Genomic DNA, 15913 nt, shown 5'->3' with positions numbered 1-15913 from the left:
AAAAATAAATCTTCAGAACAATCTGTAAGATAAAATTTTATTACAGTTCCATCCAAGTCTGGTTGAAAATTTTATGTTTGATTTGTGACAAAAATATTTGGTTTAAAATCTGCGTAAATTGGCTTTTAATTATGCTGAAACTTGTAAATAAGAGAATTTCCCTTTTCCTCTCTTAGTGCTTCCATCACATCACCCAGTACAAAACCACTGAAGACCAGCTCATTGGAAATGCATGAAAATTCAGTGCACTCAGGTTTTGTGTCTGTTTTATACAGTTTGGTGTGAAACGCTGTTGTTGATAATTAAAAAATTGAGACCAAAATGTTTTATTGGTTCTGTTCTGCAGCTAATCATGGTTTCTGTTTCCTTCTTCTCCAGGTGATAGAAACACTTTCAAAACTTTCTCGCACTCCTATTGCGTTAGGCACAGGAATAAGGTATGTTATTGCCCTAGGGAATGGTGGGAATAATGCTTCTTGGATGATGCTCCTCAGAAAAATTGTTAGAGGCAGTGCAGGCAGTGTTCCCCAGTAAGAACTTCTCTGGCTAGCTAATGCTTTGGACCTCTGGGGAGCTCAGAAGGTGTTTTCTACCTCTGGTACGCTTACTGAAGTGCCTGAACTACGTTTACTTCTTGTGCTGAAGCCTGAAGTGAACAAACAGTATTACAGAAGTTGTATGATAATCGTGACACATTGATCATAAGTCAGGCTGATGCAGTGCTGATGTATGTAAGTAGAAATTGGCTTTCTCTTCCTTCTATCTTCTAAAAATCAGTGGAGCTGCCAAGTTTGTGAGATTCATATTTTCAGAAAGAAACCAAACTATACCAACCAAACCAAACCTCATGAATTATGTTTATGGGATGTGAGTGAACATGAAGGACTTCATGCTTTGGTGTTCTCTATCTTTTTGAATAGTTTGATTTGGCAATCTTATTATATATGAACGAACAATGGTTTTTAAAATGGACAAAATGCCCTAGTCAGTCCTGTAACATGTTCTGTGCTAAAAAGAGTAACTAATATTCTAGTTGAAAAACTGACAATGACGTGTATTAGTCATGTTTTATAACACCACCATGGAGGTTCTTTTTTTAGTTTACATTAAGTATTGATTCACATATATGTCTAAAAACACTTATTCTGTTAATCAGAGAGAGGAACATACAAACACATAAACATACATCAATCTGTGTGAAAAGTTTAGAAACCAAACAAGACTAGACTAGTGCTGTCTATAATTCATGCTGTATTTCTTTCTATAGGCCATTCCCTACAGAAGAAAGCGTTGATGATGAAGATATCTACAAATGTCTTCCTGATTTAATAGAGTATGTTGTAAATACTTAGTTAAAGATGTTGGCCTTCAGTTACATGTTATTATTTATATAATGTTATGGAACACATTTTTAATGAGAATGGGATATTTATTTGATTTTAAAAGATTTTGTTAGCCATTATGCTGACCTGGAACAAGCAATTAAGGAAGCTTATCTGAATGATTGTAATCCATTTACATATGTAAGGAAGCACCTTTCATGGAGGGGTTGGTAGCAAAGTAAACAAATGTGTTCTTAAATTGCCTGAACTGTAAGAATGCTTTCATAGAATTACAATATCAGTTATAAGGGACCCAAGGAAATTGTTTAGAACTTGCAAAGAAAATGCATATTTGGATCATAATTCAAATTGGTTATTTCTTAAAGTCAATTAAATTCTTTGTGTGAGTGTATTTACCTCTCTGGGTAAGTGTTTGCAGCATTATTAATTATTGCCGATTTTCATGTTGGCTTTGAGGTACAAGTTAGACAACATGAACATATTATATAGTAGTGAATGATAAACTGCTTTTTTTTCAGATAGGTGAGATAAATACATCTGGGCATAAAACTGTTAGGAAGAACTACTTCTGCATGCTATGGCTAGGATCAATCAAGGTCCATTAGGAATCATGTTGGACTAGACCAGGGATCCGAGCTCACTGTCCTAAAGCTCAACTCACTTGTGCTCACTTGGCTCTATCTTGGCTCTGGCCACACTTTATGTCACTTGCTGTGATGTGGTCAAGTAGCTGCTGTTCACACAGTGGGATTTATTTCTTTACTGCCTACAAAGAGGGGAAACCCCACTATGGCTGGCACTGCTCAATTTGCTGCCTTCCCTGCAAAGCTTATCCTTGTCTCCTGCAGCTCACTGGCTGTTTCATAGATAACTACTTTTTCCTGTGTGTAGGTGAGTGTGCGGAAGGTAGAAGTTGTAGACTGCTGGCACCCACATGGGCTAGAGGCGATGTTCTTATCTCTTAGGTGTATTGTCATTAACACTGTTTGAAAATAATATTTCTATCAGTTCTTAAATAGGTATGCAAATTCTGTGTTGGGAGTCAGCCTTTGATTCAAAAATAAAAGGTAACAAGTCATACCAAAAAAGTTGAGATTCATAGCTTTTTTGCATCAAATTACAAATATTAGTCGATGAAATCTGATAGTTAGATACTGTCTTAGTTGTGGAGGAAACAATTCAAGAAGTACTCTTTTCAAAAGAAATGGAAGTGTCAGTGAATGATGTGAATGGCCCACATCTTTTAGTTTCTCTGAATTAGTAAGGATTTGACTGAAAGTAATTGTTCCTGAGTTTAAATGGTGTCTTAACAGTTTAGAATGAGTTTAAGGCTTTCTGTCAGAAAGAGCTGTAGTAGTTAAATGTTTCAGTCTTTACTCTGCCTTTTTGCCAGCTTTTGTTCCCTGGAGCATAGATGGTCAAGTGCAATGTGTCTGTGCTGCATCTGACACGGCTGCTAGTGTTATATATGAAGTGCTAGCACACCGTCATCACTGGTGCAAGCTCAAATGTTAGACTAACCTGAAGCACCTGAGCTTTCTAGCTGTCCTGGGGCATGGTATCTGTTGGAAAAGGAAGGGATGTGAGCAATTTGGGTTTTCTGTTGAACCCCCCAGGTATATGTTTTTAATTGTTCCATCTACTGAATTTCTAATGCTTGCTTATTTTATCCTTCTGATGTTCTTGATTTAAAAAGAACAAAAGAAACAAAATATATTTAATAAGAAATAAAAAAATTCACTTGGCTTTTGTATATAATCCTGATTATAAACATACTGATTTTGTCTGGCATTTCCAAATAGTCCATGTGGCAACTGTGTTGGTAGCAATTCTCATTAATTTTGCTTTCTTTGAAATCATCGGTCTACCAGTAGAGCTTCTGATGTCTTGTTCTTGAGTACTGATGATCCACATATAGAAATGGCCGTCCTTCCTAGGCTGGTGGACTGATCCTCTATTTGTTTTTTACTCTGAAGGATTTCAGTGTTGTCTTCCAACAATAAAAATTTCAGTTATCAGCACATCTGATCAAGTTCCTGTATTATGATGGCCAGACTACTTTCAATATCTTATAGAGATCTTTTGTAGACATGCCCTAACAAATGCGGGTGAAAAGAGGTATTGTGGGCTTGGTACAGTCTTAGTGCAAAGTAAGCAAAACTCCAGTAGGGCTGACTCTTTTGAAGCTGAATTAACTGATTGTAGAGTTGGGCGCTGACTTTATGCTGAGGGGTTTCTGTAGACTGAGTAATAGGAGGACACTTGTGCATACTCTGTTTTGTTGAACTGTCTGAGTTTTTTATTTTGAAAGGTTGCTTTTTTCATTATTGGGTAGCTGAAGGTTGCTATGAGGTGATCAAAATAGTTTAATGTGTTATACCCTAGATAATTCTTTTTTTAGGCAGGAGAGAAATACCTACCAATGTCGCACATCCTAGTGCAGCAGGATGCCAGGCAATAAGGAAAGGCAGCTCCTCTTCATCGGATGTGGTGGGAAAAGGGATGGAAGAAAGTAGCTGGACGGTATCTCATGACCAAACTGTCTCCACAAGCTGCTTTCAGTGCCTGGTTTAATTTCCCCGTGATTCTGAATTCATGCAGTCTTCAGTGTTGTGTTGGTTTTGTACAGTTATTTTTTTTTAAATGTGTTGAAGAAAGAAAATTAATTAACTTAATTTCCATAATGAGTTTTTTTCAATTGGTTAGTTCTGTTAGTTGATCCGTTTGGTTACTGTAGAAATCTTTTCCCCTGAGGAATGGTCCCTTTGAGAGCTGATGATAATTGACCTGTGCTTCACAGCTTCCTTTTGTTTTATCTTTAACTTTCAGTGAAACTGGTGTTGATGAAGATGAGGAGTTGTATGATTGTGTCTATGGAGAAGATGAAGGTGGGGAGGTTTATGAAGACCTAATGAAAGATGAAGCAGCACAGCAACCTGTATGTTTTCCGGTTCCTATCTATTTTTGAACAATAACACTTATTTTTTTAAGTTAATATTTGTGAAATTGTCTCTTTATAGCTTTTTTCACTGAAACTTCACTCACACTCAGTTGCATCCAGAGCTGTCCTGTGCAGTGCATAATATTCCGTGTAAGACATTGTAGTCTGTTTTGGCAAAGGGTTGATTGTTAACTATGGTAATTTTTTGAAAGAAATGTCATTTTTAAATGAAAGACAACAGCTAATGTGATTTATGTTCTTAGTTTTAATGGCAATTCCCCAAAGTTACCATTATTTTGTCTTTGGGAAAGTTACTGCCTTGTTTTAATCATTATTGTTTTGAGTATAACAGTATTGTTTTCAAGTCTTTTTTTTTCTTATAATTTTTCTTCTAATACAAAATCTTGCAGGTAATGCATGCAAATCAATGGTAAGATAAGCAGAAAGCTGTGTTAGTGTCCTGGGTTCAGCAGCAGCAGTCACTTTTTCTCCTTCTTAGTAGGTGATGCAGCGCTGTGGTTTTGACTTTCGGCCTGGGAATAATACTGATAAAACCAATGTTTTCAGTTGCTGGTCAGAATGTTTACACTGACCAAGGACTTTGTGAGTCTCATGCTCTGCCAAGGATGGGGGGGAAGCAGGGAAGAAGCAGGGACAGGACACCTGACCCAAACTAGCCAAAGAGGTATTCCATATCACAGCACGTCAAGCCCAGGGATGTAACTGGGAGTGACCTGGAAGGGCACGGGCTGCTCAGTCGGACTCGTTTTCAGCGGGTGGTATTGTATTTCTCTTCCCTTGTTATTTCCCTTATCATTATTATTATTGGTGGCAGCAGTAGTGATTTGTGTTATACCTTAGTTACTGGACTGTTTTTATCTCAACCCGTGGGAGTTACATTCTTTCGATTCTCCTCCTCATTCCTCCAGGGGAGGGATGCTGCATGGCTGACTTGCCGACTGGCTTAAACCACGACAGTTTGTTTTTCACATTTTGCATAATTTTATTTACCCTCTAATGTTTAGGTTATCAGTGAAAGCCAAAAAAGAAAGACCTGGAAACCCCCATTTTTTTATATCTAAGTGAAGTTGCATTCACTTTCATGCAGGATGTCTTGGAAAAAGTGTTTGAATTGTGGGAAATCCTTATTGTGATCTTGTTTTGAGTTTTTATTTTATACTGAAACTCAGAATGCATTAAGTTTGGGGTTTCACATAATGAGTGTGGGTGGCTTTTTTTTCTTCTTCAACTGTAGCAGTTAGTAATCTCTGGCAGTTGGTAGCATGTAAACTTTCTCTGGTTCTTTCCTGTTGTAAATGTCACCCTTGCATATCTGTGTTTTTAGCAAATGATTAATATAGTGATTGGAACTCTCACATTCTAATTTTATTTGCATCTTAGCCTAGATGCTTCAGATTGAACAGACTCGCATTTGTTTCTCATGGAAAATAAATGAAAATTGAAAACATTAGTACAGCAAAATATTTTTCCACAACATGTAATGAATGGAGAGATTACAATTGTTTTGCTGTGACAGCTTTCTTGAATGTGGTAATTATTTCTGGTTTGTGATAATTTCCTCTCAGGTTTATAAATACACTGCATGCTAACATGACAATTTTGTGCAGTACTTTGATTTGGATCCTACGTGAGAATTCCTTGTACATGTAAACACTAGCACAGAACAATCTCCAAGTAGGCTTTTAGAACCACCAAATACTTTTCAGAGTCTCCAATAGCAGCCAGAATGCTTTGCATCTCCTCATCTTTGATTTATTGTCATTATTTTCTGAAGTAAACTGTTGCACTAAATTATCTCTAGCAGTACCTGACCTTCAGAGGCAATTTTTCTCACTTGTACTGATATTCACACATCATTTCTTATTTCTTCTCTCCTTTTATTTACTGGACTTAAATTCTGGAAGTTTGTGGTAAAGCTAGGGAATGGACATGCAAATTTCTGCCAAAAGTGCCTCTGTGAATGATTTGTTTGGGTTAGGTGAGCACAAAACTCAAGGGAATTGTTTTAAGTGGAATTCCAACAATTTGTTTGTATTGCTCATGCAATAGTTGGTGAAAAAAACCCCACTTTTTACAAATTGGTGTGAACTTCTATTGGGTACAACAACTTGGTGCAAATACTGCAAGTACTTTGAGCAGTACTGGGCTCACAAAAGTAAAGGTGAAAAATAACTAGAAACCTGAGTAATGTAAAAATCTAGTATTTTATTGAGATAATAATTAACTGTAGTTAACCGTGATAGTGCCTGCTTCCCCCTGCCAATGAATTTGGGAATAAATGATAGGTTATGAGATGAGGCTGATCATCAGGTGATGCTCACAAAGTACATTGCTACTCATAATGACAGACTGTATTTTTGCAAAATAGTTAATTCTGTCTGCAGCTGACAAGAATGGCACTTTAATGCTGCTTGTGGGAAAATGAGTAACTGTGTTACTCAATAATTATTTCATTCCATAATGAAAATTTGCGTTTTGAAGAGTAATTTCTGAGATAATGCAGTACATGGTAGATACGAGTGAGAAGCCATATTCCGGTTGCAGGAGCTGCTTGTAGAGTCACATGAGGACAGAGAGAAGGGTAAAGGAGGTATGTCAAAACAGCAAAAAAAAGTCTGAACAGTGAGGAAATTTTTGTGCCTGTATGATTTTGCAAATTTGCATCTAGTTTAGGTGGTAGGAATACATTTCCTACTCTTCATAGCTGGCCAAACAATATTACAGGTACTTAATGTGGCTTGTGGATGATTTAATACGTGCAGCTTGCTATTTGCTGTGGTATGTATAGTGGGTGTCTCAAGTGGACTGATAGCAAAGAGAGGGGAGTGGAAGGAGTGTAGCTCTTAGTGCGTCTAATTGTTAAAATTTCTATCTAAAAGTTTTGCTATTCCTGGATGAGAAAAGTCTTCTGTTTGAAAGCTAAGTCTTCTTCTGAATGGGAAGAACTTTAGTGCTAGATTTCTAGTCCCGACTCTCCCTGTATTTGAGTAATGCATAGTCATCAGGTCTATTATGTGCAGTATATGGATTCCCTACGCTGAGTGAAAAAAGTTAAGATACAGTCAAGGATATACCGAAAGAGGCCTTGGAAGGATGTTACGCATCCTTCCAAGGAGAAATAGGCCTCAGAAAGAATGTAGTAGTACTCTGCGTATTAAAACACTGCTTTTGCTGGTCTTGGAAGAAAACATTTTCTATCAATTATTGCTTTTAATTGTAAGAGCTACCTACTGTGTCTCGTCTCCAAGCTGACTTGTATGTCTCCAGATGTTTTAAACCTTGCTTGACACAGTGCTTGTATACCTTCTTCCAGGTATTTACTCTTATTTGAGGGCAGATTTGCAAGTGATTGAAGCTGTGACTGTAAATCTGATCTTCAGCAAGAGTGCTTGTTAACCTATTTTTAGAGTCCTGTGCTGATAATGATTTCAATTAGCTATGAATCTGGTGGTTTACATGGAAAAATCCCAGGATCTCATTGAAGACCCACACATACATATGTAAGAGTTGAACTTAGAGGTCATTGCACTTCCAGATTGAAGGATATATATTGTGTTTGAAGAGAAAGCTCCCCTTGAGAACCACAAGGGAAAACTGTAAACAAATGCAGGGATTAAACTGAATCCAATATTTATGGCATTTAAAGTTACTTAGATGATTTAGTGCCATTAAGTTTAATGGAATTATAAACTGCTGAGTATTTTAAATAAGATTTCTGAGTCTAGATGTAAATTAAATGTGACCTTATATTTCAGCTTTAAAAGCACATGCAGAAAGTTCAGTGTTTTATGTCTAAACATGAACTTTTAATAGTAGTCCTTTAATGCTGAATTTTAGTAAAACTCAAAGTCATCATCTCATTTCATATTAAAATAATCTTGATTATTGCTGTCATATTTGGAGGCTCCAGTACTGAGAATTTCAGGAAGCAGTTATCCTAACTGCTTAATTCTAACCAAATAAATACATTTGTTATCCATTAGGTGCCTGTTAAAGACTTAATCTATTGTAATTGCAGAAATATACTGAAAATGACATAAGAAGCTGTTGCCTTGCTGAAATAAAGCAAACTGAAGAGAAATACACTGAAACTCTGGAATCTATAGAGAAAGTAAGATGCTACTTATAGAATTTTAACATGTATTTTTATAACAGTCTAGAAAATATGTCATAGTTGATATATAAAAACTTTTTCTTGCAGTTTTTCATGGTGCCACTGAAAAGGTTTCTGTCTGCATCAGAGTTTGGTACTGTTTTCATCAATATTCCTGTAAGTAATTGTATGTTTAATGGATTTGATACATTTGTGTTGTATGTTACTGCACAAAATTATTGTTTGAAATATGGTGCACAATGCATTTATGTAGATATTAAGGTAGTTGATAAAAAAAGAATATGCACGCTATTTTTTTATGCTTGACTGAAAACATAAAGGTTTCTGTGATTATTATTTTGTTCCACCTATTTTTGTCTAAAAATAATAGTATGACTATTTATATGTATTTTTAGTTGGTGCGAGTATTCAGTAGATGTCTTTATTTGGCTTCAGAGAAAGACATCAGACATAGTCTGAGGCCTCTCTCAACAGACAAATGAAAAAAATCTTCTTTTATGAGGCACACTGTAAAGAACGAGTCCCCAGAGTGTGGCCATATTGCTCTTGCTGTTAAAGTTTTCACTCTGAATCTCAGTTGCTGTAATTTTCTTGTGTTTGAGTATTAGACCAAAATATTGCCAGGTATCACTAACCTTACTTCTTGAAGCATGTCAGCTGCCTGTAAAGATCCCTTTGCTTTTGAAAACATATTTATATTCTGTCCTACATGCATTTTTCTTATTCTTTACAAATAAGGCCATGATGTGCCCTACATAACTTACAGTAAACCTCTTTCCTAAGGCTCTGTGTGCCCAGGCTTGTTGACTTAGTGCATTGAAAGACCTAAAACCAGCCAACGTGAAACACTGCACAGGGGTATAAAAAAGGGCTTACACACTTAAAGCACAAACTGAGGGGTTGGCCTAATCACTACTCATTAAAGAAATATAGGGGGATCAGATAAGAGGACTAAACAGAACAAAACCTGTTTGTTGGAAACTAGGAAGACATGTTATAAATTATTTAGGTTGTTTTACTTTGCTTTTCACTATCAGCATTCAGTATTCTGCTGTCACGAGATGGTGCTTATTTCTGATTCCAGTAATGCTTCATAGACAGCTAAAAAACACTGAAAGAAATACATAATTTGTCTAAGTTAAAAATATGTGCAAAAGCTTTGTCTGCTCAGACCTTGTCTCTGCGGCAGTTCCTCAGTGGGAAGGCTGGAGGGCAGTGGAAGCTTGTTTTAGACTGAAAACAGCCGTTACACAGAGATCTACAGCAAACTGTGACATGGAAAACAAATGCAGTGTTCTCGGAACAGGATGAATCTGTCTTTGTTAAAGGATTTTGGTGAAGGATCAGTGCTTAGGGTAATACTATATTCACTACATAGACGGAGCTAGGATTTTTTTCCCTAGTAGCTGGTACAGTGCTGTGTTTTGGCCTTAGTCTGAATAATGTTGATAACACACCAATGTTTTAGTTGTTGCTAAGTAGTGCTTACCCTAATTCAATGACTTTTCAGTGTCCCACATTCTGCCAGTGGGGGGGGGGATAAAGGGGGATATTTGTTCCCCCCATAATCATATCATCTTAGTAATAATAGTAATAAAAATGATATTTTACTTTCATTTATTAAACTGTTCTTATCCCAACCCGTGGGTTTTTACGTTTTTGCCAATTCTCCTCTCCACCCCACTGAGAAGGGGTGGGGGAGTGGGTAAGCGGCTGTGTGGTACTTGGTTGCCAGTTGGGCTCAAACCATGACAGATGTTAATATCAGTTAAATTTAAAGCTTGACTTTGAATTGGAAATAGAAGCTCAAAAAGACATCTTGTCCCCTTAGCATTAAGCTGTTTTTCAAGGATGTTTCTCAGCTGAGTCTCTGTGTTTTTCTGAGAAAATGTGCTTCTGTAATATATCAATAGGGAAGCATTTCTATGTTAATACTTCTGCTGCAATTTATGATTCTGAGGATATGGCCATACAGTTGGTAGTACCTGAATTTGATCTGTTTTAAGTTTTTGCTCCCTCACCTCTAATGATTGAAGTTCACTTAGTTCGCAACTCAATATTGTGTATTATTTTTGTAGTATATAATTTACTGCATGAAGCCACCTGTTGCAGATGAAGCAACACAGTTTGCTCTTCAAAGAGAAGTAGCAATATGTTTATTGATATAAACCAGCAATTTAACAAAGTTTGATAGCTAATAGGACAGTGATTTAACAACATTTTATGGCAAGGTACATTTGATTTACTGCAGCTAAGTCAGTGTCAGACAGAAATGTCAGGAAGACTCTCACGTTGAGTCACGAGGTTCAGAAAGGACCCTCTGGTGTGTTAAGCTTCTCAAGGGGTAGTTTAGGTGTGGCTGGATCCAGACTTAGTCCCAGACTTGATCAACACTTTATGTCTAACGGATTTTAAATGCAGAAATCAATCCTTTATATGAGCTAAGGTTTCAAAGTTTAGCATGCTATTATTCACTTACTAATAATCTGTTGTGGTAAGGAGTCTTTCAACCTTGAAGAGTAACCTTGAGAGGCATCCTAGCTCAAGGGGAGATCCTGGTGTGCTGCCCACTGCCATGCACAAGAGCTCAATGGGCCCTGGGCTGCCCGCTGTTTATGGAGTAAGATAATTGACTCATAGCCACATTTGCATACTGACTACAGAAGTTAGTTTTTTTCCAAACTTGGCTTGAGTTGGAACTTGACCAGGACTATGGTTAGGGGGCACGCATGTTGCTCAGATTAGCCCTTGGTTATTTTCTTGTCTTCCTCTCCTGAATTCAGTTCAAGTTGAATGCAGCCAACAGACAACTCCACTATGGCAAACCACCACCCACCACAATAGTGGTTCTCACTTGAACAGAGATATGGGAAATAAAGGCCAGGTTGGAGGAGTGGGGCACGCTGCCACACCATCTTAATCATCAAACTGGAAGGGGCCTTAAAGATAATGTAGATCCAGCTACCCTGCTATAGGCAATGGTACCTTCCACTAGACCAGGTTGCTCAAAGCCCTGTCCAACCTGACCTGGAACACTTCCAGTTATGGCATCCACAGCTTCTCTGGGCAACCTGTTCCAGTGTCTCACCACCCTCACAGTAAAGAATTTCTTCCTAATATATAAACTAGATCTACCCTGTTTAAAGTTTAAAGCCATTCCCCTAGTCCTATCACTACAGGCCCTTGTAAAAAGTTCCTCTCCAGTTTTCTTGTAGGACCTGTTTAGGTACTGGAAGGCTGTTATAAGGTCTCTCTGGAGCCTTCTTTTCTCCAGGGTGAACAACCCTAACTCTCTCAGCCTGTCTTTATAGGAGAGATGCTTCAGCCCTCTGATCATCTATGTGGCCATCATGTGGACTTGCTTATGTTGAGGGCCCCAGAGCTGGGATGCAGTACCCCAGGTGGGGTCTCACAAGAGGAGAGTAGAGAGTGGGGAATCTCCTCTCTCAACCTGCTGGTCACGCTACTTTTTGATACAGCCCAGTATATGGCTGGCTTTCTGGGCTGCAAGCGCACAATGCCAGCTCATGTTAACCTTCTTACTGATCAGCGCATCCAAGTCCGTCTTCTGAGGGCTGCTTGGGGTTGCCCTCACTTAGGTGCAGGACCTTGCACTTGGCTTTGTTGAACTTCAAGATTTGCATGGGCCCACCTTTCAGCCATGTTAAAGTCCATCTAAATGGCATCCCTTCCCTTCAGCATGGTGACCATGCCGTGCTGGCATACTTGCTGATAGTGCACTCAACCCCACTGTCCATGTCGATGACAAAGAAGTTAAACAATCCCAGGCCCAACACTGTTTTCAAATCTATCTTCAAAGTCTATTTTTTTTGTGGGTTTTTTGTGTTTTTTTTTTTTTTTTTTTTTTTTTTTTTTTGTTAGTAGTCTGTGCGCAGCTTACAGTTCTTGATTTCCAAACATTTTAACTTGAGTTAATTTCTAGTGAATTCTCTGACAGTATCTATATGGTATTAAGGCTGATGTAATTTTCCATAGTTGCTTACAGATTTTTGTATGATAATGAACAGGCAAGGTGAGTTGCAACTCCTAGGAGAGCAAACCTTTCTGCAGTAGCTGTGCCTTTCTGTCAGCCATTAGTTGCCTGCTGAATTAGAAAACTCGTTATGACTTTAGTTAACACTAGAACACCAGTAATTGACCAATGTAATGTATAAAACTAATTTTTCACAGCTCGGGGATGTGAATCATTACTTTATCTTGTCACTGAAGCATTTACTGCACTTGCTTAATTTGAAAATTATTATAAAATGAAGATGAATTAACAGTGCACATTGTAAGCTAGAATAAATTAGTGTCTAACAGGTAGTTCTTGGAGTTTAGTTTTTCTTGTTGTATGATAGGAAAGATGTGGCAAACCTTAAAATGAGGTTGTACTCTCAAATTATCTATTTTTCGGTTTATTGAAACTAATGGATCTAACATGAAATAATTCATGTTTATATCCAAAGCTTTAAGTTCTGTTTTCAAAAACCTTTCTTCTCCCCATTTACTGTTTTTAAGGATTTGGTGAAAATCCACAGGAATCTAACACAGGACATCAATGATTCCATTATAAACAAAAATGATCAGAACCTATATCAAATTTTTATTAACTACAAAGAAAGGTAAGACTTATGCACTCTTATTAATCATGATAATTTATGCTCCATTTGATATTTTACTTTTTTTTAATGTTATAAATATTTTTGAAACTGAGTTGTAATTTGTGTCAGTATAATCATTAAGCTAGTGTTTGTTGTTTTGAGCCTTTAAGTCAAAATGTAACCAATTGCTGTATGAGCCCTCTCTCATCTTATGCTCAGTTTTGGCAATGTTGTTACATAGGCAGGTAACATCTATATTTTGAACAAAAATAGCTTACTCTGCATAACATTTTTTCACGCAAAAAATCCTGGGTTTTTTATAGCATGTCCCAGTTTTGTTTAACAGTTATAATGTTATAAAAATGGAAGAAAGGGCAAAGTAAGGCAAGGATATATACTAAAGCTATTCCAGGTTAAATAAAACAGAAATGGCCATAATTTGGAAGAAGAGAAAGCAGAAGGGACTGCAGAATAGAAGAAAGAAGAGACTAGGACTTAGCCTACCCTGCAGTCAAAGGTGTGACAGTGAAGCTAGTGTTCTACCTTCAAACTGAAAACCAGCCAAGCTGGTAACAGGATAACTGTGGCAGCTTGCCATGTCCTGTAGGCTAATTGCCATTTTTTTTTACTCACCTTTTCAGATTTGTTTTTTCCTGCCAGCATTGAACAGCTTTTGGACTGTATAGATGAACTTACATGACTGTGGCATAGATATGTGGTGAAAAACACTAGTACTGTGGGCTACAGTGCTGACTTACCTTGACGTAGCCCTTGGGTTGCAGTTAAAAATCAGTTCCTTCTGGGATTGGAGCAGGAAAGACCTGTGAGAGCAAACTGAGTTTGCTCAAGGGTGATGGGGAAGGAGGATTGTTGCAGTAATAACATTCTTGTGAGAAACTGGACACCAGCATCCAGAAAACATTAAAGTTGTTTTCTAAGCGTGGAGGGTATCCCAGGCTGCCCACAAACAGTCTTGCCTTCAGAGACCCTCTGTCCAGCTTTTATGTTGGAGCAGGACATATTTATTTCTCAGACTGCTAGACTTTCTGCTTCTGCAGGAGGGAATTAGGGGACAAGAAGTTGTTCTGGAAAATGCTTATCTTTCAAAACTAGTTCTGAAATGTGTGCTAAAAGGGGAACAAAGGACACTGAGAGGAAACTTTAAGTTTGTATTATAGAACAGTGAAACAGAAGGAGGTAGACTTAGTGTCTTAACCATGTAGTGATTAAAGTAATCAGAAGTGGTAAGTGTTAAATCACTTTAATCACTTCAACTGTGAAAAAAAGAATGGGAGGGGAAAAATGGTAAAGATTAGGTGAGAGAAAAAGGAATCTAGGAGACCCCTGTGGAAGGCTCACAGGGACCCCCCAAAAAAGAATTTTAAGCATACAGAAGTAATTGCCTCAAGAAATGTAAGAGGTTAAAGGAAATAGCACTCTTTGCAATGGGACTAGTAGAAAGAAGCACTCAAAAGAGGGACAAGAAACTTTTGTCGTAAACCCAAGCTCCTTCAAGAAGCATTGCTGCCCTTGACAGCTATCAAAGATTTCTTGAGTTTCTGCACTATTATTTTGATCTGAGGGCTTCTGGTAGAAACTGTTGGAGATGGATCACTTTGGGCAACCTGTGAGTTCTTTAATGGATAGCTGTAACAAATGCGCTTGAGTCTGTTACAGAATTTATACATCACAACCTTGAAAATCTGGTGTTCTAAATATTGAAGACTGTTGTTCAGTTAAACAGCAGTTATGCTCCTTTCTAATGAGTCCTTTCATATTCACATACGTATGTGAATATTAAAGGATGTTGCAATGCTTTTACAGCGATAAAAATTGTATTCCTCTGAATATCCTTCCTGCTGCTCATTGAAGTCTATGGCTAAATCCTACCCTGGGTTATTTGGGCACTGCTCCTTTTGAAAGAAGGATTGTTACCAATATATTTGTAAAAAAAAAAAAATTGTTCTTATATATGGAAATGTTTCTCTTATTCTTTATCTCTTGCTTTGATTTAGATTGGTTATTTATGGACAGTACTGCAGTCAAGTGGAGATAGCAATATCATGCTTAGACAACATCTCTAAGACCAAAGAAGATGTAAAATTGAAGTTAGAGGTATTAGTATTAACATGTGTATATACATATATATAAAAATCATGTGTTTCTGTGAATATGCCTCGCTTTCATCCAAGTAAAAACTTTAGGATAAAAAACTAGCTTAACTGAAACTTGAATGTGTTTCTCTTCCTTTTCATTTTTTTGGAGCCCCTAATCAAATGAATGTGTAACTCTTGCAGTACATGTCCTGGCACTGAAGTCAAAGTTTTGCCCCTGACATAGATAGGGCTAGGTTGTCCTTTTCTCATTTTTTTTTTTTTTTTTTTTTTTTTGGCGATTGGGTGGGAAGTGATCATCAGTGATGCCCTTCTGTTTGTTGTGATAATATCTCTGCTGAGAACACAGGCTCTAGGCTAAACAAGCCCTGGTCCCACAGCCTCACAGGCTCGCTATCTGGCATGACCCCGTTTCAAGCAGAGCTGTTCCTTAGCTGGTCAGCCCTGAGGGTTAGTGTGTCCCTAGGTAATGCACAACAGTGCCTTCACCTTGTTGCCTTGATATGAGGATCCTGCTGGACATGCCCTAAGAGTGTCTTCTGCACCTCTAATCTGCTGGTGGCTGCAGACTTGCTGCAGGTGTCCTGCCTTTTCCTGCAGATCATTGCTAAAGATTGCTGTCAATGACTTGGACGAAGGGATTGAGTGTACCCTCAGCAAGTTGTTGCCTTTGTGATGTTTATTGTACTCTTTCTCATGCTGTTGAAATATCTAAGAACAAGTGTCCAGGTCCAGTCTGTTTCTTTGTTTTTGCTTAGCTCTTATTGCCATATCAA

At 37.7% G+C, this 15913-nt stretch overlaps 1 protein-coding gene across 2 annotated transcripts in view; it reads left to right on the top strand.

The window, feature by feature from the left end:
- Positions 1 to 15913, top strand: part of VAV3 (vav guanine nucleotide exchange factor 3) — a 165295-nt gene that overhangs the window by 58188 nt on the left and 91194 nt on the right. Inside the window, exons 3-9 of one of the 2 annotated variants that reach the window (XM_080622913.1) lie at positions 379 to 437; positions 1268 to 1333; positions 4173 to 4281; positions 8324 to 8416; positions 8507 to 8575; positions 12941 to 13044; positions 15039 to 15138. In XM_080622913.1, the coding sequence (XP_080479039.1) occupies positions 379 to 437; positions 1268 to 1333; positions 4173 to 4281; positions 8324 to 8416; positions 8507 to 8575; positions 12941 to 13044; positions 15039 to 15138 (600 nt within the window). The remainder of the gene's footprint in view (positions 1 to 378; positions 438 to 1267; positions 1334 to 4172; positions 4282 to 8323; positions 8417 to 8506; positions 8576 to 12940; positions 13045 to 15038; positions 15139 to 15913) is intronic. The other variant, XM_080622914.1, reaches the window with a different exon arrangement.

The sequence above is a fragment of the Psittacula echo genome (genome assembly GCF_963264785.1).
Source record: "Psittacula echo genome assembly, chromosome: 7".
NCBI lineage: Eukaryota > Metazoa > Chordata > Aves > Psittaciformes > Psittacidae > Psittacula > Psittacula echo.
Note: the sequence above shows the minus strand (reverse complement) of the source record. Positions and strands in the feature narration are given on the sequence as shown.